Raw genomic sequence first — 23,637 nt, forward strand, 5'->3', positions numbered from 1 at the left:
ATGATGTGGGATGAATCTAGGCCAGGGATAGTTAAGACCCCCGTGGCAAGCATTATATGGTATTCCCCAAGAGACTGGGGCAGTTCATGAGGGGTAGCACCAGTTGACGCCCTGTGCCCTGGTCCAGGGGAACTTAGAGAATGGGCCACAGGGCTTAAAATGAGGCCTAGGGCCTCCACAGGGTTGGTTGCCCTCTCCCCTAAGGGATCCTAATGGTGAGACCATTCTTGGATCCAAAGATCTACTCCCACTTAGCCTGGTGGCCCTGAAAAACCAGACTCAACACTGTGGTCAATGTGGGGTCAGTCAAGCCTGTCCCTTTTGGGAGGCAGACTGTGTCTATACTGTGGTCTCATACTCCAGCAGCTCTTGGGAGGTGCCCATGCTCCGGTACTGCAACCGGGGTGTGGCAGGTGAAGAATACTCCAGTGCCAGAATGGTCTTCCGGAGCCGGCGGTCAATAAAATGAGCATCCCACGCTGGGTACTTTTTCCGAGGCAAGTCAATCCGAATGACAGGCCCCTCTGTCCGCAAGGGGCGAGCCACTGGTGTGGGAGGCAAACCGGGTCGCACCTGGAAGACAGGTGGTGTAGGGGTCCCGGCTCGCTCACCTCCCACTGCGACCCCATCCCGCTCAGTGCCTGTAGTCCTCGGCAGAGACCTTGGCGGACTTGTGATGGCATCAGCTGGAGGGCCACAAGGCCCTGGGGCTTCAGGGAAGATGCAGCCAGGTGCCTGGGGACCCAGCATGGGGCCGTTGGGGTGCAGGAGACAGTAATAGACACACATGAAGAATATGCCCAAGGCGAAGCTGGAGGCCACCACACAGACCAGGATGAGTGAGTAGAAGTCAGTGGAGAAGTTGCGACTGGAGTACCAGAAGCCAGTGAGCGCTGCGTTCTCCAGCAGCACGATGCAGTAGTAGAGGGTCACACGACGGCGGCTGCGGCCCTCCTTGACATTGAACCAGCAGAAGATGTAGATGATACCCACCACCATATTGTAGATGATCTCCTCCCACTTGGACATGCAGAAGTCTGTCTCACCCTGGATGACCCAGAAGGTCATGATGCACCAGTGGGCGACGATGAAAATGCCAAAGTAGAGCTTGTAGACACTGGCAAAGAGGGCAAAGGCCAGGGTTCGCGCCGCAATGGTGAACAGGTGCCACAGAACTTGGACGACAGCACCCTTGTAGGACAGAGGCCGCTTGTCATCTCTTGAGTCTCTCAGCACCTTCTGGTATGATGCCAGGGTCCAGGCCAGGGACACAAGGGAGGCAGAGATGGAGAGAGCTGTGGAGACAGGGTAGGGGTGGGGTGGGCTGGGTTACGGGTGGGTCCAGGTTGGGGTCTGGAGAGGAGGAGGTGCTGGGTCAGGACCTGGGTTCTGAGCAGGTGTGAAGGTCTGTGGATCAGGTGTGAGGAAGGGTCCAGCTGGGGGAAGGGTCTTCAAGGGGTATGGATATGGGGGTGGGGTGGAAGAATGGGCTGGATTCTTCTGTGGGTGTGGGAGCATAAAGGAGAATAGATTTGGTGTGCTTTTGAGCTTCATGGGCATCGAGTCTGGGATTCTAGTACGGGGTGTAGACAGGATTTGGGGGTCTTGGTGGAGGGTGGGAAATGAGGGTCCAGGACTCTGGGAGTAAAAGGGATCAAGAAGGGATCATTAGGCCAGGGAGGGGTCAGGACACCATTAGAAGATGTGAGGCTGGGTATGGAGGGGCAAGTAAAGCTGGACAGAACTAAGGAGGGAATCCCACGTAGGGCCCTGAACTCTGGGCTGGAGAGAGGGCAGAAGGCGTCCCTGAGGGGCCTGGGCGCTAGTGATTGGAGCCTTGAGACACTGAGGATGGGTTAGAGAGCATGTGGATGCAAAGACCATGAGCTGCGTTAGAGATAGGTGATGTGGCTTTTCTGTGACACTGACTGCCTTGGACCGGAGTGTTTCCCGAAGGGGCAGGGTTGGCGTGAACGGGACCTGGTACAAGGGAGGAGACCAGGACATCTAGTGAAGGGATAGGTAGATAGATTCTCTGGAAACAGATGGTGATTGAACAGGTCCATAAAGCAAGGGGTTCCCAGAGGATGTAGGCTGGGACTCGGTTTGTAGAACGTAGCCGGCAGAGGGCTCCCTCGGGAGGCCTAAGTTTGGTTGGAGGGAGTGATGGGCAGAGGCAAGATACGGTCAGCCCTGGTAATAGGGAAAAGAGAGAGAGGAGTCTAGGGTGTCTGAGGGATGGTGTCAGAGTGGAGAAACAAGTCAGACGGGAGGGGAGGTTATGGAGAGGCCTAGAAAGTGGTGAGGGTGGTGTGGTTCCCTAAACTCTGGGCAAGCAACTCAGCCTTGGGAGCGGGGCACAGCGGGTGGTGGATGGGGCTCACCCGTCAGCAGTTCCGGCTCTCGGCCGCGATGGACCAGCAGGCTGAGCTGCAACACCAGCTGCGGCGCGCTGCGCAGGAAGGTCTCCAGCAGACGCAGCATGCTCACGTCCGCGCTCTCGAACAGCATTCGCCAGTAGAAGTGGCGCCGCAGCCGCTCCCCGCGCCAGCGGCTCTGCAGTCCCAGGTATAGGGCGCGCAGGTACCTGCAGGGGGAGGTGGTACTCAGCTCCAGGCTCCTCCGGCTTCGTGTTTTCCCTACCCCAGTTTCCCGCCTGCGCCGGGGTAAGTCCCCCACCTCCAGGACCTACACTGTGGCTGTAAAATAGGCTCTGCGGGGCGTGGTTGCTGAGCACCGAGTGCACCCGTTAGCTTCTCGCCTAGTCCTAGCCTCATCTCCAGTTTAGGGGAAGGAACTGGGAACCAGAGACCATAGCATTTGCCCAAGGTCACACAGCGGAACCAGAACTCGATTCCAGGTAGTAACGAACAGACCACATCGCTTCTTACTGGAAACTTTGAAGAGATTTGTTCATAGGTTTCCTGTATGGATCACAGCTGGTGTCAGACCCGAGTCCTGACCCACTTACTGCTCCTGGCCTCAGGGAAGCTGCTCACCCAACAAACTTCATGGTTGCTTGGCACAGGCCGCGGATTCCAGGACATTTAACGGTTCTCCTCGACACCCGGCTTTTACACCTCTGCTATTCCTTTTCCCTGGAACACGCCTCCCTGTTCCTACCCTATTCCCAAACCTGGCTAAGTCTTGCTCATGTTTCAAATATCAGGCTTCTGCTGACCATGTGCGGGGAGTTAGGAGCCCCTTCAGCCTAACCCCGCTCCCACCCGCTCCTTTTTCAGCCCTTGTCGCAGCAGGTTGAACTTCCTGGCTAGGCACACATCTCCCCCAGCTTTGAGCTCCAGGCCAGCGACTACAATCACCTGCTAAGCACAGTACACTCCGCTCTTACCACATAGTAGGTGTTCCATTCATATGTTCACAGATGAATGAATACATAGCTGTATGTTGGTTGACTTTAATGGCTCCAACAACCTCGGAGCAGGAAGGGGAGGATCTAAGGTCTGAGTTCAATCCCCAACTCTACTTCTAACTTAATCTGTTGAGTCCTCATTCCTTCTGAAGTATCAGAGAGGATGGATGGGAAAGAGCAGTGTCTACACGGTTTGAGGAACTGAGTCTAACTCCACCCTGTGACCACAGAACCTGTCTCTCCCCAGTCCCTGAAAAACTTAGGTGCCTATGGCCGGTTAGCTCTTTGTGCATACCACAGAGAAATTCTCCAAAAGCAGATGCAGACTGTCCGACACAGATCCAGTGACCTAGTGCCTGAGCTTCAAACAGAGACACTAGGGAGGGGAAAGTGCTGGCATTTCTAGGACACTGGAACCAGGGGACCAACTTTATACATGCTGTGCTGACAGCTGTGGAAGGAGCCACAGTGCTATAGGGCCTCCAGATGATAATGAGAGGGGTGGGCTTGCTGGCTCTGACTCCTCAAAGTCCTAAACTCTGTTCTCCCAAATGTAGCCAAGAACATGCAATTTGAGGTCCCCTTGGCCCCAATTAGTGCTACTGACATACCCCCAATATGACACCTGGCTCCCAGGAGCGAAAGTTGCTGTTCGCTTGACTGCTGGGTGGCCCCAGGACTGGACTGGGTTTCTTTTGATGAGTTGTGGTAGGTCACCATTTTTCTGAGTCTCCCACCTCTCCCCCACTCACACATAGGATTCCTACCGCCAGTGTCATCCAGTCTTATAAGCAGGTGAGCTTCAATCTACCTCGGTATTAGGTCTGTGTCCCTACATACCTCACCCTGCCGTGAGAGTGAGGAAAAAAAAAAAAAAAAACTTTGTCAAGGAAGGAGAGCAGTCAAGGAAGTTTTCCTGCAAGAAACAGTTTCTCTCTCCCCTCACCCTCTTTCCTCTTCTTTCTTTCCTGACAGTATCTGTAGTAGCCCAGGCTGGTCTAGAATTAAGTAGCTAAGGATGTCTTTGAACTCTTGGTCCGCTTGCCTCTGCCTTCTGAGTGCTGGCATTACAGGTATGTGACACCATGCTAATTTTCTGTTTGTTTTGTTTTGTCTTATTTTGTTTTGTTTTGTTTTTAATGTAGATTCTCGTGTAACCCAGGCTGACCTCAAACTCCGTACTTAGCTCAGGTCTTGAATTCCTTATATTTTTGATTGTGAGCCTAACCTTTAACGGCTGAGCCATCTCTCCAGCTCAGGTCTTGAATTCCTAATCGTTCTGCCTCCACTGCCTTCCTCCCTCCCTTTAGGCGTCACCATGCCTGGTTTAGATTTCAGTCTTAAAGCACATATTGTCTGTAATCCCAACACTTGAGGAGTTGAGTCTGGAGGACCACAAGTTCAAGGCCAGCTTGGGCTATGAAAAGAGACTTTGTGTAGGAAAAAAAAAAGTCAAATAAAATACAATAAAAACACTAGAGGTGGGGGGAAGCTGGAGCGACAGCTCATTGTTTCTAAGCACTGGCTTCTTTTCCAGACGACCTGGGTTCTATCTCTAGCACCCACATGGCAGCTCACAACTGTCTGTGCCTTCATTTTCAGGGGAGCAAGTGCTTTCTTTTATGGGCACTGCACTCACATGGTACACAAACATATTTGCAGACAATGCACCCACGTAGATAAAAATGCAAATAAGTAAACACACACACACACACTTCAGGACAGCAAGAAATGAGGACATTCAGGAGAATGGGTAGATGCAAAGTACGGAGGCCATGAGAGCCCATGCCCTCCCAGGGAAATAGGCTGAGGTTTGCTGGGCTGGGTCCAGACAGGAGGCTTCCAATGAGACAGGGGTCCAGGAAGACCAGAATTTTCATAATTCATCACATTGCAAAAGTTCACCAAATTCTGCAACCAGTTCTGGACTGCAGGGCTACGGGTCTACTCAGTAGTGGAATACAAGTTTAGCATGCACAAGAACCTGGGTTCCATCTCTGAAAAAAAAAAAAAAAGAATCTGGACTGGAGAGTAAAGATTTAATTTTTTATCTGAATCCCAGAATTGGAGGTGATAGGATCAGCTCAGAGCTTCCAAAGCCCACTCTGAGGGCTGGCTTGGAGGGAAGCCAAGGAGAGGCTGGGGCTGCTCCTCCGGGCTAGCAGTGACAGAGTTGAGCTAAGGGGGTGGTGCACTAGAGGGGAAGAGAACAGACCTGGAAGTGCCAGTGGTGAGGGCTGGGGATGGGGGGGCAGGTGATCCTAGGGTTTCTGGGGACCCCAATCTTCATTCTAGGCCTCCACCTCTCCTGCCCTCCTCACTTCTGTGGCTCTGACTTCGAATAGAAAGGAGAGGCCAGCTGGTCCAATGTGCAGGGGGCTGGGGAGCTGGGGAAGAGCAATACCCTGGAAGTTTCTCTGAAGCTAGAAGACCATCTGTTTCCGCCCAGGTTAGGATGAGGGAGGTGCCAACCCCGCCAGCATCCGTCACCACCTGGCAGGCCTCCTGCTACCTCCCCGCCCACTCCTACTCTCTCCTCTGCCAGCTTCCAGCTAACCGCAGACAAAGGGCTCACACCATCCAGGCCTTCGATGGGGAGGGAAGAAAAAGAGGCGCCTGTTACCTGTCCATGGAGCTTGGGGGTATAAGATTAGCAGAAGCCGCACTGCAGCCTAGGGACAAAAGGCTTGAGCCTTTTGAGCCCAGCCTCACTCTTGTCCTTTTGGCCATGGGACCAAAACAGTGGTTGTAATTCCAGCCAGCACTACTCACTACTCTCTGCCAGGGAGGGGCCTGTGAGATGTTCATGGGCTTAGGAGAGTGTTTGAGGCTTGTGGGGGGGGGGGATTGGCTTTAAAACAGGGGGAAAAAACCCTGCGGAATCCAAATTAATAAATGTTTAGTTAAATGTCTGCAAAGCAGAACATGATGTCAGCTAGTCATTTGCAGTTTGGCTTTTATTTGGTTATATATAATTTACATGTGATGTTTGATGTGGCTGTATTCTAACATGCTTAGTAGATGTTAAGCCACTGAGGCCTTAAAACTACACTGTTGAGGACATGCAACCTTATTTTCTGGCTTCAATTGCCCTTCCTCTGGAACAGGGCTGTGCCCCCTATGTGAACCACAGCCACCAGGATGAAGATCCCAAAGACAAGATGTCGGAATACTGGCCATGTCAGGGTGTGTCCCAGCCCTGCCCTGGACCCTGCTTTATGGCCTTGGGTAGTTTCAGCTTTCCTGAATCTTTCTTCTTCCTCATTGTAAGGAAGCATCAAATGATAAAGAGTTAACAGTAATTTACAAATTGTAGATGGATGTGCACATAGCATCGGTGTAGAGAAGAGGAACATATTTTGGGTGGGGGTCTCTGGCTCCTTGTGGCCACCGAGCGACTGCTCTTGAAACCTCCTCTAGGAATCCTATTGCTCGCTACACCCTGCTCTGTTTGAAAGTTGAAAGAAGCAGATATCACAGTGGATGGGGCTGATAACACCCACACAGGACACCCCACCTCAAGGCAAAAAAAACTAGACTTGGTTTTCCTCCAAAATGCATCCAGTGCCATTCCCAACCACCTCTCGGGTGGGCACCACCAATTGGTACAAAGCGCCCTTCATCTCTTGCCAGGACAACCAACCAAATCAGCCTTCCCTTCTCCGTGGTTCTCCTCCATCCGCTCCTGCCCCCTACAGTTCGTTCTCTGCATAGCAATCAGTGGAGAATTCTAAAAGACCTACAGATCTGGTCACTCACTTTCTGGAAGCCATACACAGGCCTCTTATCACACTTGGAAGGAAACCCAAGCTTCTCCCAACCATCTGGCCTGCTCATCTTCTCTCTATCTCAAACCACTGTCTGCTTGTTCTCCACACCCCAGCTGCAGCGGGAGTTCCCTGCCAGACTCGCTCCAGACTCAGGGCTTCTGCACTCGCTGCGTGCTTCCTCACATCCTGATCTGCCTGGCTCCTCATCCGCTCCCTAACACATCCTTAGAGGAGGCCACCCATCCCACATCAGCACCTCCCACCTCTAAGGTTCATTCTAGTCCATCCTATCCCTGCCTTCCTTCTGGTCCTCCAGCCTTCATCTCCCGAGTGCTGGGATTGCAGGTGTGAGACGCCACATTCTGTTTATGAAGCGCTGGGATCAGTCCCAGGGCTTTGTGGATGCTGTGCGAGCATTCGACCAGCTGAGGTCCATCCTCAGCCCCTAGACAGTTTCTTTCTATTCGGTCACTGGTGCTCCATGAGGCAGAGGCCTTGTTTGTAATGGTCACCAGAGTCTCCTCTGCTTTTGTGCAGGTAGAAAGCAGGTATAAATGTTGAATGAACTGATAAATGAGTCTTGTGTGTGTGTCCTTCTTGGTCTTAGCAGACCCTGGGCTTCCCTGTCTCAGTCTGCACAGAGCCAGAACACCTCCAGGCACTTCACTCCTGATTCATTCTGTTGTTCTTCCTCCAGGAAGTCTTCCCTGGTGCCTCTCTCTGATTATCAGATGCTAGTGGCCTGAAGGCCGGAATGAGCAGGCAGTGCAGCCAGTGCCTTTAACCAAAAGCCAATTACAGGGCTATGGAGACGTCTATTGGGATTGAACTTCTGGTTCCTAGCCTTTTTTTTTTTTTTTTTTTTTTTTTTGAGATAGAGTCTTGCTATATAGCTCTGGCTGGCCTGGAATTTGCTAAATAATCCAGGATGGCCTTGAATTCATGAGATTGCCCCTCCTTTATCCTCCCAAGAATTAGGATTGTAGATGCAAATCCTGTTGTGTCATTTCTGACTTCCTGTCTCTAAACCAAACAAAATATCATTGCATTTCTTGTTAATTATGTGTGAGTGTGTGTGTGTGTAGGCATGTGTGTAGGCATGTGTGTGCCATGTGTGGAGGTTAGTATATGTGTGTGTAGGCATGTGTATTCCATGTGGGGAAGTTGGTGTGTGTGTGTATGTGTGTGTGTTGGCATGTATGTGTGTCATGTGTGAAGGTTGGGGGACATCCTGTGGGAGTCAGCTCTTTCCTTCTCACATGTGAGACCCGGGGACCAAAATCAAGTGGTCAGGCCTGGTAGTAAGTGTCTTTGCCTTCTGAGCCATCTTGCTAGCCTCCAGTTCACTGTCTTGTGCATGCTAAAAGAGGAAGCTTGGTCTAGAAGAGGAAGTCGAGGAACCAATAAGCATAAACAGGTGGGGCTTGGAGCAAAACAGGCCTGGCCTGAGAAACAGAGAGGCCAACAGTTAGTGTTGGAATCCACCTGCTCTGGGTTCATGGCTCCCTCAGGACTCTGTGACCTCCATGAGTGGGCAGCAGGGTCAGTAAGTAGACAGAATTCACCCTTCTTCCCCTATCAGGTCACTCCTCTGACCAGCATCTTCCAGAGCCCCAGGGGTTTGCTTTAATGGAGAGAAGTAGGGGATCACTGTTCCTGAGAAATTTCTGAGTTCAGCCCCCAGCTTACCCCATCTGTCTCCTGTGAGGTGAAGTTTCTGTCATTGGTTTTAATCTCCATTCAGACAGACAAACATGGCCTCAGACAACAGATCATTGTTGGTGGTGTCTCCCCTTGAACATCGGTCATCTCTATCTATCCCTTTACTGTGGTCAGCCAGTCTGCGGGCCTCTTACTGGGACCCTTGCACCATCCCACCCGTCTATGCTGTACCATCCTGTTCTTCAGACCCTGCATTCATCTGACAGTCTGACCTACGCTCTGGGGTCAGCCTGTTTTTCCTCTTGTGGGTCTCTCTGCCTGGGGCTTCCAGTCCTTCACTAACTGGTCCATCTGCTGGCCTACTGCTCAGCTCATGGCTCAGCATGACTGCCCGTTTTCCAGCCGTCCTCTCCTGCTTGATTCTCTTCTTCCTGACTCTGGGTTCTTCTCTTGTCTGTCTGTGTCTCTCACATCCTCAGCTCTCCCATCTGTCGGTCTCTGGTCTCCGAGTTTCTGAGCCTGTGTTCTCGCCCCTCCCCACTCCCCCTCAGGGCTCTGAGCCAAAACCACAACAGCTTCCAGAGGCTCCCCCGCCCCCCCCCTCTGCCTGCTCTATCCGGGAAGCAGCCTGCAGGCCTGCTAAAGACCCCTGTCTCCAAGATGGGCCCTGCCTGACACCTGCAAGCTGAGGGTGGGGCTAGGAGACAATAAGCCTCCTGCCCTCCAAATCCTTCAACTCTTTGTAGGATGATGGACCGTGTGCAGGGCTTATAAATAACGATAACGATAACCCACATCAAGCACCAATCTTCCAGCACAACTGGGAAGCCAGAAAGTGGTAATGTGGTACCAGCCAGACGTAGGCAAGGCATCTTAAAGTTGTCTGCTCACAGGCTTTGTCAGGAAAGAAACCTGGTACTTTCTAACTAGGCATGATCATACTTGCTTATAAGCCTGTTCATGGGAAGCTGAAGCAGGAGACTTGCTGGTCTGAGGCCAACCTAGGTTATATAGAGTGAGACCCTATCTCAAACTTCAACACAAGTAAGCTGAGGCAGAAGGATTCCTGTGAATCCAACACCAGCCTGTGCTTCGTAATAACTCCCAAGTTAATCTATGCTACATAGTGAGACTCTTGTTTCAAAACAAAACTAAAAGTCAGAATTGCTAACTAGAGAAAGTTGGTAGTTTCTGGCAAAGTTGGCTTTCCCACAGAAGCTGCCCCTAAGAACAGAGGGCCAGAGAAGATCTGTCTGGCTAGGCGAGATCAATGGGCAGTTTCTTTTCTGGGTGTATGTGTAGGGGTATCTCCACCCACTGCAGAAAGTAACTGCCATTCATTCAATATATTCTATTGTGTACCTTGCTAAAATCTTTACTGCAGCCATGTGACTTCTGTGACTAGGAGCCCATTTTCTGATGGAAAAACTGAACATCATCAAAAGAAAGGTTCATTTGGTGTGTGTGTGTGTGTGTGTACCTGTGTGTGTATCTCTGTGTGTGTGTATCTGTGTGTGTGTGTGTACTGGGGAGTGAGCCCAGAGCTAAGCGTGTGCTCTGTCGTTGAACTATCTTCTTAGCCCCACCTGACATTTATTTTCTCAACACTTCTGAGTACCTACTATGTGCCAAGAACTATGGTAGACACAGGGGTGAGCAAGAGCGATCCAACCCATTTGTCAGCACTATTTTTAATAATGAAGGCTTGGGCACTGATTCAATCATTGTGTAAGTGGGAGAAAACCATGTTCCAGAGGCTCCAGTGATGGTCCAGACCAGGTCTTGTGCTACAGCATAGAGAATACCAGAGGGAGTGGGGAAGGTTCTACAGTCAGGGAAGAGTCTCTGGAAGTGCTGATTGCTAAGGAGTCTGAAGTAGGTACAGGAGCTAAGGAGGTGGAAAGGGGAGAGGAGAGGGGATTTTGATAGAGGAAACAACTTGAGGAAAGGTCTTTATCTCATGACCCAGGAAGGTTTTAAAGATGGCAGCAGTTTTAGAGGTAAAAGCTGTGGAGAACTCACTAGATGGAGTGAAGGGTAGGTCAGTTGACAGGTCAGAGAAAACGATGGGCTTTTATGAAAAAAGGAGACGGTTATCAGACATTTGGAGGAGGGACTCTGCCCAACTCCAACATCAAGAAAGCAATGGAGTGGTGTCTCAAGACACAGAGATGTCCCTCATTTCACCAGGGAGTGGATCAAGCTGAGCGGGGGGAACCCAGACCCCACCTGTAGGTTTTGCAGGATAGCCCAGGAAGAATGGCTTCAATACCCCCCTCCTGTTGGTTTACGCCTCAATTCTGAGCACTCCTGCAAGGATGAGAAAATAGGCCCTTCCTGGGGTTGGCAGCCAAAAGAATCCTAAATGTCAGTAAAGAATGTGATTTTACACGTTTGGCTCCCATTTCATGTGGTGCTGGGAGCCAGGCTGTCTCCCTTCTCCTTCACAGCCCCTGAAGAGTCACAGCCCCTCTTCTTTACTGGCACCAGGCCAGAAACTTCCGGCCACTGATTTTAGGTCTTAGCTAAAAACCTGTGACTTTCTCCCATCCCATCCTCTCTCACCAGCACCCAGCCAGTGTCCATGTTCTTGCTCAGTAGAAAAACAGAAAGCTGCTCTGGAGCAACCATTTTTGGAACCAGGCTTCTCACATCTCCCTTTCTCTGGGCCTCAACTTTGCCAGCTATGTTATGGGTTAGTGATGTGCAAGAGAGACTAAAGCTCAGAGCCCTGGGCTCTGAAGGTTCTGAAGGTCCTTTGCTTTCCCCCAAGCCCCATGTCCCATCCTGTCCCTCCCTCCTGGGTGGAGCTAGGATGTCAAGAGACAGTGGGGAGGGGCCTTGATTCCAATCTCCTGGTGACATTTGAAGGTATCTGGAACCTAATGCAGACAGATAGAATCACACCTGGCTGTTTGTGGTCTCACAGAAACTCCAGAAGTAGATTTGGAGTTTCTGATTCCAGTTCTCTGAGAACTGAACTGATCTCATTTTGGGGGGCTCTGGGGCGCTATAGCGGCATAGCCTATCTAAAGAGGCAGCCTGTTTCAGCTCTAACCACCCACCCTGGGAGAGGATACAGTTCAAATGACAGGGGCGTCATTTTGTTTTCCCTTCTAACCTTTTCAAGTCCAGCCAGAAATTTAGATATTAATGCTTTAAAAAGGCAAGTCCCAAGTTGCAAATGATGGGGACTAGTTAATGAAATATCTCAAGATATTAAGAGAAAAACCCTTCTGTGTGTGCTCTCATGGGTTTATATGCACTGCATGCTTGTTGCTCTTCCAGAGGACCTGGCTTTGGGTCCCAGCACCTATAAGGTGGCTCACAGCCATCTGTACTCCAGTTCCAGGGGATCCGATGCTCTCTACAGGCACCAGGCACACACATGGTGCATAAACATACATGCATGCAAAACACCCCTGTATGCTGGGGAGTGAGGGTGGGGAGCCAGGCTTGGTAGATCATACCTGCCATCCCAGTGATGATAGCAAACTGGGAATCTAAGACAGGCTGGTCCCTGGGAGTTCACTGGCCAGCTAATCTAGTTTTCTTGGTGAAGATCTAAGACAATGAGAGACTCCTGTCTCAAACAAGAGGCAGGAGACATCTGAGAAATGTTCCTGGAGAGTGTCCTCTGGCCCATATGCACATGCATACACGTGCACATACACACCTGCACATGGTAGAAATATATACCTACAGGCAAAACACTCATACACATAAATTTAAGGAGTTAAATTCACTTAAAAACGTGTTCATCCATCCCTCTTCTTCCATTCCAAGGGCTCAACAGCTGTTGGTGGCTAGGGGCTCCCACATTAGACAGTGCAGACCCAGAACACTGCTGAGCCCAGAGTCAGACAGCACTGAATTCTATGATGGCATTAATGATACACTGTGAAGTTCATCAGCCTAGTCACTCTGCTCCTGTAGTTGTTTAGAATTTAATGTGCTAAAAGCTAAAATGCCGCTTTAAAGAATAGGCAACGCCAGGAATGTAGCTCATGGGGGAGAACGCTTGCCTGGCCTAGGTGAGGCACTGGATTTGATCCCAGCACTACAAAAAAACCAGGTGAACTAAAATTAAAAATCGAATACATAAAACAAAATCAATAGAGAGCAGGTGAGATGAAATTATGGGGAAAAAAACACATCCCAGGCTGGGTCTCCCCAAATGTCACCGATCTGCAGCCTGCAAAGTGACAGTCTAGCAGCATGGGACTCGGTATTACAAGACCCCAAGTCAGGGCTGCGAATTTAAACCATAAGGGTGTTACAGTCATTTCATGTGTCCTTTAAAATGAAGCAAAAGCAAGTCCCCGCTTACAGCATCTCTAGCCACCTCCTCTACACCCTCTGCTGGTGGGTGTTCATGCCCTTGTGAGAGCTGTGAGGTCTTCTTGCTTTTATGCAAAAGACCCCATCCCCCTTTAACTTCAGATCCTCACTGTGCACGCTACATTGGAGCCACAGAACAAGGATCTTCCTTGGTGGGACTCAGTGGATGAGGGTCACTGAGAATTAGGACCCCAAGAGCTCCTTGCCATACTCTTCCCAGCAGCAGGATGGGTTAGCCCATAAGAGTAGCAGCACTCAGTGCTTTCTAAGGATGTACTCTGTGACAAGTGCTGACATCTCTAAAGGAACTCGGGCAGAACCATCATCTCTCTGCTATTTTACAGACAGCCTCTGGCTGATGAAGCAACTGTGCTCAGGATCGCACAGCTCCAGTGTGATGAGATTCTGACCTGCCCAGGATCCAGAGTGCTCCACTCCTCTGTCTTCTTTCCCAAGCTCTGGGGAAACTCAGGCCAAAACCCTCAAGTCCTCACCTAAACTTTATAGACAGAGGAAATGGCTCACCTAAAACTCCGATCTCAAAGGTTCTATTCAGTTCACATCAACATGATTAAGCACCCACTTCACACAAGGAATTTTACATCTTCTATGTCCTATGTCAGCGACGCCTTTTTCCTCTGGGGAACTGGCCTCAACAGGTTTTCATGTTGAATCTTACCCTCAGCCCACTGGCAACTGGACGCAGAGGCTGAAGTCTTAGCAAACCTCACTGCTGTGCCCTAGGTACAGGCTTTTGCACTGCCCTAGCTCTGATAACACAGCCATGAAGCCAAAACACGTGCCAGCAGGCTCCCCATCCAAGAGCTGGTTGGGTGCACAGCCACCAAAAGTAACAAGGGCACCACAGCCAGGCCTCCCCAGGCTTGCGATCTGTGGGGAAACCAGCCAGCTGGGCTGACAGGAATGAGTGATGAGCCCAGGGCACAGCTGAGGAAGAGTCTGGAATGGTAGCGGTAGGTGCTTTATTTTACATTAAAGTAAAACATTGTAGATGCTTTTCTGTTTTTTTTTCTCCTTCTTGTTCTCAAAATAATACCTGATTGATCAGTCCATAAGAAAACACTTCACCAGGCTAGGAGGATGGGTCATTGAGTAAAGCACTTGTGCATGTGTGGAGACTAGCATTATAGTGTGTGTGTGTGTGTGTGTGTGTGTTGTAGTGGTGTGTGTGCCTGTAATCCCAGCATACCTTTGGTGAGATGGGGAAGCAGAAAGAAGAGAACCCCGAGTAAGCAGTAGACCAGCTAGCCCAGTGTACATAAACGCAAAGCAAGAAACCCTGTCTCAAGGTGTAAGGCTAGGACTGACTACCCAAGGTTGCCCTTTGATCTCTGCACATGCCCACAGCATATCTCCTCTTGCACTCACATATGAAGACACAAACACACACTCTGCTCTTACAGAGGATCTGAGTCTAGTTCCCAGCATCCATATCACACAGCTCTCGGCTGCCTGTAACGTAAGCCAGGAGCAAGTGATGTCTATACTAGCTTCTTAGGGCAACTGCACTCACATGCACACCCTACTCTCACATGTACACATATAATTTAAAATGTTTTCCAAAAGCATACACTTAGCTAGCAGAAGGTAAAATGGTTTAGAACCCACACAGGTGGACTCAGGGGTCTTGACCACATAATTTTCAGCCCTGGCTTTGCTATCAACTGGGAGCCTACTCCTTTCTGTAACTCAGCTTCACATCTGTAAAATGGGTCAATAATGCTAGCTAATGTGGAGCACTGCTGTGTGCTGAATAATGCTTGATAACGTATAAAACATGGTCTATGTATTCACTCAGTATGCCTGTACATATGGCCAATATACCTACCCACAGGGACTGTTAGCCCTTCCTCAAAGATGAGAGAAAACCAAGGTTTAGAGGGTCAAGTGGCTCATTGAAAACCGTGTGGGTGGTGGGATAGGGTTTTGTTCTTCATCCTGTCTGTCACAGAGGCAATAATGTAATCTAAGTCTTAATAAGTGATAACTAATTTTTAGTAATATTCCGTTTTTAAGACAGGGTCTCACTTTGTAGCCTTAGCTGACTCTCTATGTAAACCAGGTTGGCTTTGAACCCGTCTCTCAAGTGCTGGAATTACAAAGGTGGGTGCCATGGCACCCATCAAAATAGCTGAGTTTTACAACACACATGCATGTAATCAATTATGTCCTAGTGAACTAAAAATCAGAAATAAAGTCTTCAGACAATGCAAGAAATAGCTAACTATGGGCTGGAGATAGAGCTCCGGTCGTGGGGTGCTTGCCTCCACAGCCCAAGTCCTTAGACTCCGTCCGTACCCAGCACCACATACATCAGGGTGTAGTGACATGCCCTGCAATCCTAGCTGAGGGAATCAGACGTTCAAGATCACCTGAGGCAACTTAGTGGCCATTGGTAAGACCCTGTCTCAAAACATAAAGCAATCTAAAATCTAATTAGCGAGTGGAAATCTCTCTTCATTATATTCCTTCTCGATGAGACGATTTTGGGGTGGCTGGAATGCATAACTCTTCCATAAACAAAACTGCCAAGAACATTTCACTTTAGGAAAATAGAAAGATGTTTTTTGCCTGGTTGAATAAGCAGAAGATGGTGTGAGATGCTGGGGGTGGTCCTGGGTATGTTCAGGAAAAGCTTTCAGAAAGAGGCAACGTGGAAGTGTGGCCTTCAAAGGTGTCTTAGTTAGGGTTTCTATTGCTGCAATGAAACACCATGACCAAAACGTTGGGGAGAAGAGGGTTTATTCAGCTTACACTTCTATATTGATGTTCCACATCACCAAAGGAAGTCAGGACAGGAACTCAAACAGGGCAGGGACCTGGAGGCAGAAGCTGATGCAGAGGCCATAGAAGGGTGCTGTTCTCTGGCTTGTTCCTCCTCAAGGCTTGCTCAGCCTGCTTTCTTATAAAACCCAGGACCAACAACCCAGGGACTGCACCACCCACAATGGGCTGGGTCCTCCTCCGTTGATCATTGTTAAGAAAATGCCTTACAGCTGGATCTTATGAAGGCATTTTCTCAGTTGAGGCTCCTTCCCCTCTGATGACTCTAGCTTGTGTTAAGTTGACACAAAACCAGCTAGGACAAAGGGTGTGTGGGTTCCCTGGTTGGGGGTGGGGAAGAGAGGGTACAGACGGAGGAGGAGGAAGAAGAGGAGGAGGAGGTATCAGTGGTGCCAAGTACTCTGATGCAGGGTTGGGGTGGGAGGGGAGCCAGGGGCACCCTGGGACTCCTGAGTATCAGATCCAGGATCCCCAGTTGCCTCTGGTTGTGGGCAGAGTGGGGTGGGAGGGCCATGGTGGAGAAGGGCCAAAGCAGTTCCAGGTTTAAGAATTTGAACACTTTCACAAAGGCAGGGTGGCGAATGGAAAGGCCAGAGTAGATCTCAAATCGCCTCCTCCTCCCTCCAGGGACCATTGCCCCAGCTGCTGGGGTTCAAAGCCATTTCCTTCCAGCCCTTCCTCCCCTTGGCTCCCCAGGGTTTCTCGCCTGTGTGGTCTTTATAGATCAGAAGACAGGGCCTAAGTGCTGCCTCTGTGTCTGTTAGGAGTGGCTCTGGTGGACTGTGGCTGCCCTGACAGCAGGGGAGGGAAGGGCAGAGTGCAGAACACATCGGGGATGGTCTCCCCAGAAGGAGGGTGGGGAGGCCACACTAGAACAACCCTGCCAAGTCAGCACAGGGAGGAACATTTGTGAAGGGGCTGTAGCCAAGTCCAAGCGGTTGTAAACATGCTTCAGATGTGAGTGTGATGATTCAAAAATCCTAGACTCCTAACCAACACAAAAGCAGTGGGTAACCGGGGTGAAATGATGGAGAGAGGATTGAGAGACACCATTTGGAGAGAGTGTGATTTGGGACTGACACGACACATACATATGAAAACAGAAAGGGCTAATTACGATCAGCTGCTTCTGTGTTCCAGACAAGGTGTCGCACACGAAACATATATTGTGTAGCTCAAGACACCCCAAGCCACATGATGCTGCTATGGTGACCAAGATACAGATTAAGTTATGACCTTTGCCCAAAGTCACAGAAAGCAGAAGATACAAGGGTATTGCATCTCACTTACTAGCCCAGCCTTCACCCACGTGCCACCTCTCGTAGTGAGGCCACCCTCCCCAGGTCATCTACTCTGCAAACTCGCTAGCTCCCTGCTCTGTTTCAGCTTTGTGCGTGTGGTGTATGTACCTGTGCGCATGTGCAGGTGTGCACACAGAGGCCACCGAAGGGTACCGGGTATCCTGTTGTTTCACTCTCTGCCTTATTCCCTTGAGACATGGTCTTTTACTGAGTGTGGGGTGAGAGTATTAGCCACCCTCCTGTCTCCCTCCCTTCACCAGCACTTGGGTCACAGGCACATGTGGCCTTTTCTGTGGGTACCAGGAATCAGAGCTTGGCTCCTCATGCCTGTGCAACTCAGCTTTCCCTGCACTGAACCATCTACCCAGTCCCTAGTTCATCTTCTCACATAGCATTGCTACCATGTGATCCACTGTCGTCCACGCTGCCATCTTAATTACACGGTTATCCTTGGCACTTAGAACAGTTCCAGGTATACAGCAGGTGCTCCACAAGTAACTGCAGATGAAATCCGTGGGTGCCACATCACTGTGCCCCCCCCACTCTACTCATTGGCTACTATTCACAGAGCAATGATGGTGCTAATCACAGCTACCAGTTTTGGGTTTTTTTTTTTTTTAATTACATTTAAAGTATTTTGTGTGCACCTGTGTAGGGGTGGCTTGTGTGTGCCACGGCTCACATTGTGAAACTCGTGGTTCTCTCCTTCCACCATGTGAGTCCCCTGAGTTGATCTCAGATTATCAGGCTTCGTGTCATTCTCCTGTACCTGCCGAGGCATCCCACTTGCCCTGCCACCAGGTTTTGAATACTTAAGTGATGGGAGCAGCCCTTGCTAAGTCCTTGGTATGTTTAAAGCCAGAAGCAGATAGGTACAGTAATGCTCTCTCCTTTGGAAGGCATGGGGATTAGGTGGCTTGATTTGAATGGAAACGCTGAATGAAGAGTTCAAACTCTTCACATTACGACAAAGATGGAGCTCCCCAGAAGGGACCGAGAGCTTGATCTCTCAGCTGCACTGACTCACGACACAAGTTCTCTGGTGTGTGGGACTCGCTGGCACACACAGGCAGCAACAGTACAGCTGAACTTAGTGAGCTGTAAGAGGGAGGCCCCAGGAGCTCACCACCACCTCCTCCCCCCACCCCCACCTCAGGGTGCTCAGACTCTGACAGCCGGGGAGGAATCCCATGCCAGGTTTCCTCACACTAATTGGCTTAGGAAGCCATGCTTATCTGGGCAAAGCTGGGGCCCATGAGTTCAAGATTAGGGAGAGCAGGATTCATGGCTTACTGCTTTGCTGCCCACAGGGTCAGAGGAGGCAGAGTTGGGACTTTAATTGGCTTAACAGCCCTCGGTGGCTTAACGGCTCAGAGGGCTGGGGGTAGAGGTAGATAAGGACAGGCTGGTGTCCAGCCCACAGCCAGCTTCATGCCCCACCAAAGGATCTCATTGCTGCTCTCCCAGGGACTCAGTCTGTTACTGCTTCCAGGCATTTTCTTAGGATTCCCAATACACCAAATGCGCTATGTCAGGGATGGGGCTGGGTTTGAGGATTAGACAAAGCTGGGTAGGAACCTCCCCTCCCCAGCCCTCCCCTCCTCCTGTAACGTCAATCAAGTTCCTTGACCTCTCTGAGCTTTGCTTCCTTGTCTGATGAGTGAAGGTATCCCTAACCACCGCGGGAAGGCTTTAATACAGGATGCCTGGGACCTCTCACACAGGCCTTGTTAGCACACGGCAGGCGTGCGGTGTCTGGGAGCCCCTTCCTTTCATGTGATGTTCTGACTCAAGGACCTTATAGCTCTTGTGAAGTGTTTGCTAGAGGTGATATAAAGAACGCCCCGCTCCAATGTTTCCTTTGGCTGATGCTACTTTTTAAGTTGTGCGTGAGTGTGTGGTTGGTTTCGTGTGTGTGTGTGTGTGTGTGTGTGTGTGTGTGTGTGTGTGCCACTGCACAGGTAGGTATGTAGAGACCCGGGAACAGCTTGCTGGGGTCAGTCTTTCCTTCTATCTTGTGGGTCCTAGAGAGTGAACTCAGGTTGTCAGGCAGGCTTGGTAGCAGGCACCTTTACTCACAGAGTCATTTTATTGGCCCTTGCTGACACTATTTTTTTTTTTTTAAATCTTAGTAGTTGATTTTCCAATTTCCCATTGCCCTTAAAAAAAACAAAAAACAAAAAAACAAGACCTGGTAATGTTGGACCCACGATTTCTCATGGGATCATTAGAGAGTGACCAGGTGGTATCTGTATCTTGTCTAGGACACTTGTATTCCATAACACCGCCCCCTTGTCTGACACCCTATGCGCCCTTGTCTATGTGACCCCTCCTGGCTTTTGAAGGCACTGTACAATCCTAGAGAGTTGAGATTGTCTTTCTGAGTGAAACTAAGAATCTAAGTTAGTGTGGGATCAGGAAGAGAATAAACAGCAGTCTCTCGGGTGTCGCCCTAGAGGGCTCAGTTTTCTCTGGTTGCCCCAGCCTCGCCACTCAGAACATCTTCTGGAATACCTCATGTGGTAAGCCAACATGTGCCAACACCACTTAATTTCTAGGCATGCCAGACTGCATGGCTTCTCTCTACTTCCTCTGAATGTTCTAGGCCCATGGCAGTTTAAGAATCCAAAGCTTGTGGGACAAGGGTCCACAGTATTCAGTGATAGCAGACCCAGAGTCAGAACTATAGCCTGGTTAATGTGGCCTGGTGGGCACATTTCATTCCCCATAGCCATTTCTATGAGATCTATCCTAATTGACTGCAGAGTCTGAATTTACTGAACAGTCAAGCTGGCAGTAATTGCTTTCTAACTCTCTGTAGACCCCAGCCCCATGCATGGAACAAAATACCCCACAGGTGACGAACTCATTTCAGAATCTGTCCAAAAGGCAGGCATATTGGGAGGCAGAGGATGCAATTCTACAACCTAGACATAGAAAGGGTATTGGGGGAGGACCCCAAATTGACCTTGATGACCTTAAACTGCTCTGGGCAGCAGATGGTCACATGGAACTGTACCACGTCATTATGGATCATGAGAACGATATCACATCTTAGGATCACCACATCTAATCATGGCATTTCACACACAGGGAAACTGAGGCTCAGAAACAGACAGAGCCTGGCCCAAGGTCACTCTCAAACCAAGATGAAAACGTAAGTCGTCTGAAAGTACACCCTCCCCAAATGCAGCATTTTCCCACAGTACAGTTTCCTCATCGTCACCCACTCGGTTCAACTGTCTCCCCCCCTCTTCACATTCTTATCTCTATGAAACAGCAGCGGGGCTTTCTATCACCGTGCAATCTCACAATCTCAGACTCATAATTCTTCAAGCTTTGGGGAACACTTTGGTGGCAGGATTGCAAGGTGGATAAATTGAACTTGGGTTTTGAAGATGCAGAATCTTGAGTTCCAAAGCTCCCAGTTGATCACTATGTGACCTTGGGCAAGGGTGCCCCCCCCAGCCTCCCTTCCCTCATCTGCCAAGTGAAAATTATAATACTAAGTACAGGATGGAATTATTAGAGAAGACACAGGAGAGAATGAAGGTTTAAAAAAAAAAGGGCAACCAGTAGGCTTGGCAGAAACCGAGCGCTTAATAAAATAATTACAATAGCCTTGTAAATTAGGGTTCAAGTGCCTAAGTAAATGTTTAAAGGAAATGCGATCAAGAGGAAGAATTAAAAAACTAAACTCTAGCATCTAAGATTTTTACAGGCCTGATAGTATTACAGTCGATTGTTTTGTTTTATTTCTCCCAGAGAGATTCTGAGTTTTAGAAATGCCATGCAGTGGACACAAACGGCCTCCCCAAGTTAGGTTCCCCCTTCTCATTGACTGTTCTCCTTTCCAAGACATCTCATCCCAGCTCTCACTTTCCCAGTGTAGAACAGTGGAAATATCAGGGAGAGTTATTTGTATTCGGAACCATGGAGTTCAGTGGGCCTTCAGCCATTTCCAGCCACGCCCCCCTACAACCTCCCCCCCCCCCTCCGCCCATCTATGTCAGTTCTTCTCCCTATTGGAGGGAAACTCAATTTCTGTTCAAGAAAGAAGATTACTATTAGCTTTGTGTATGTGGATTCTGAATGGGGAGGAAGGCAGCCTGTGAGTTGTGGGGCAGCTGGCCCACTTTAGGCTAAAGGGAAAGGGGGTTGAAGCTTTGGCTACCCAGAATAGGAAGTTACCATTTCAGAATCTAAAAATAACCCACCATCTGTCCACTTGGGCACAGAATGATAAATGCAGATTAGTTCCTGGATGTAGACATGAATATTTTTGTGTGTCAAGCTAATAATAATAAGACCATGGATAGTGTTTTCCCCTTCCCCCTACTCCGGGGCAACAGAAGTGGAATACACATCATCTTGGCTGGGGAAGATGGGGAAACTAAGGCAGAGAGAGAGCCAACAGAATAACATGGGTGACACAGAGCAAGTGAGCAGCTGGGGCAAACACCAGGGGTCCAGTGTCCAATGCTCAGCTCAGAACAAAATCTTCTGACTTAGGCAGAGTACATTCAAATGCAACAGAGTAAATAACCGTCTTCTATATCTGAAGAGTGGCTTTCCCCGTGCTTTCCACACCTCCGTTATAATCGCGGTAATCCCTGACATTCCCAAAATACGTTCCAGTCTCCAGAGTCCCCACACAGACCTCCTCTTGCCTGCTCATCCCAACATGTTAAAAAAAAAAAAAAAACAAAAACCCTAAGCCAGCAAGATGAGAAGAGCAGAGATTCCTCTCATTTCACAGGTGAGGGAACAGACTTGGAGGGAGGAGGAGGTGTGCCTAAGATCACACAGTAAGCAAACCCATTTTGTCACTGCAGGGTACAGCCCAAGGAACTAGAGTAATCCTGATTTGAGAGGAGCCGTGGTTTAGAATTCCCCCTCTCTCCAATTACCTCAGCCCAGCAGGCACCCTACTTGCTGGCAAAGAATGAAGCTTGCAAGTGAACAGTTTGAATGAAGCCTCAGCGTTGTTTTCCGGTCTGAGGACTAAGGGGCAGCCAGTAGACATCTAGTGTCAGAGTCAAGATTCCAAATCTCCTTGGTCCCTTTTTGGGGGATGGGACAGCACTGTGGAGCTCCTTAGGAAGTAGGAGCTAACCAGTGCTGAACTGGGTTCACCCCAGGCCCTTTCTCTACAAAACCAGGAAGTTTGGGCGGGATAGTCATTTAGCTGCCTTTTCCAGGATGTTGGGCTGCAATTCTAAACTGAGTGCCCGTGAGTGGTAGGAAGGACTTCTGAGTGGTTTCCTAAGTCGAGGCTTGGTACCTGGACATGGGGGAAGGGTCAGGACTGGAAGGATCACTGTGGTCCTGTTCCAAGTAACGCTTGTCCCCTCGTTCCCTGCCCACATCACTCAGAATCTCTGACCCCATCTTGCCCCATTAGCCAGATCAAAGCTATGGGTCCAACAGAGTTTTGCAGAGGTGAGAAGCTGACTGCAAAGAAATGAGAGCGGCAATGGAGTGGGTCGGGGTGAGGGTCAGGACAGGAGCAGGGCGGGCTAGAAAGGCCAGAGCAGATCTGGGGCGACATCCCACTCCTAGACTCAAGCTTCCTTCACCTGCTCTTTTCCTACCTCCAGACCTGGCCGAGTTGCAGGAGGTGAACGAGGGTCTGCAGTAGCCAGACGCAGAGGCGGCAGCAGCGGCGGCGGTAGGTGCCGGCCGAGGATGGTGCGGGCCGGGGGACCAGCTCCGCGCTACCTTCTTTGGTCCGGAAGGCGACAGCACTGTCCTTGGTGCTGATGGCGGCTCCGACTATGTCGCTGTCCTTGGTGCTGACGGCGGGTCCCGGGGTCCCCGCGGGCTCCGAGTAGTCGTAGACGAACCAGCGGAAGCTGAGCAGCTGCACGACCAGCGAGGGCAGCAGCACGAAGAGCAGGGTGAGGCCGAAGTAGGTGCTCTGACCCTGCAGGTAGTAGGAGGCCGCCAGCCACAGGTCGGTGGCGCCGTCGGAGAAGAACACGAGCAGCGCGCACAGCACCCAGCAGCAGTCCCGCAGCTCGTAGCGTGGCCCCGGGCACCCCACCTCCACCGGTCCCGGGCCCGCGATCCCCGCCGCAGCCTCCCCGCGCCCTCCCGCCCCGCCCCGATCTGCTCCCGCCGGCCCCTCGGGCCCCGGGCCGGCCACGGCCGCCGCTCCATCCGACTTCGCGGCCATGTTGGCGGAGCAGGAGGCGGGGAGCGACTTCCGGGCGGCGGAGCGGGTGGGGTGCGGAGTGGGGAGGACCCTGCGCGGGCGGCTCCCGCCTCCCGCTCTTCCTCCGCCGCTCCTCTTCCTCCTCCCCTCTACCTCAATTATTCATCCTTGCCGGCGCCGCCCCGCCCGGGCTCCGGCCTGGATGTGGGCCGCCCCCTGGGAAGGGAG

General features: G+C 50.5%; 1 protein-coding gene across 1 annotated transcript; it reads right to left on the minus strand.

Moving 5' to 3' along the window:
* Xkr7 (XK related 7) lies at positions 1-23,430 on the minus strand. The gene is made up of 3 exons (XM_021157072.2): positions 22,847-23,430; positions 2,385-2,587; positions 1-1,295 (listed from the first exon to the last, which is right to left on the minus strand). Exons 1-3 carry the CDS (start codon positions 23,428-23,430, stop codon positions 340-342), a joined length of 1,743 nt encoding a protein of 580 aa, XP_021012731.1. The 3' UTR covers positions 1-339.
* Positions 23,431-23,637: the final 207 nt, after the last annotated feature.

The sequence above is a fragment of the Mus caroli genome, unplaced genomic scaffold, assembly GCF_978045245.1.
Source record: "Mus caroli unplaced genomic scaffold, Mus_caroli_1 scaffold_2, whole genome shotgun sequence".
Lineage (NCBI taxonomy): Eukaryota > Metazoa > Chordata > Mammalia > Rodentia > Muridae > Mus > Mus caroli.

Bases quoted from the DNA above. Each gene is read 5' to 3' on its own strand.
- Xkr7 (XM_021157072.2), bottom strand. From the start codon at position 23,430: ATGGCCGCGAAGTCGGATGGAGCGGCGGCCGTGGCCGGCCCGGGGCCC. The intron at 2,588-22,846 runs GTAGGAAAAGAG...CTCCCCCTGCAG, and splicing joins CAACTCGGCCAGGTCTGGAG to GTACCTGCGCGCCCTATACC. The intron at 1,296-2,384 runs GTGAGCCCCATC...CTGTCTCCACAG, and splicing joins AGAGCCGGAACTGCTGACGG to CTCTCTCCATCTCTGCCTCC.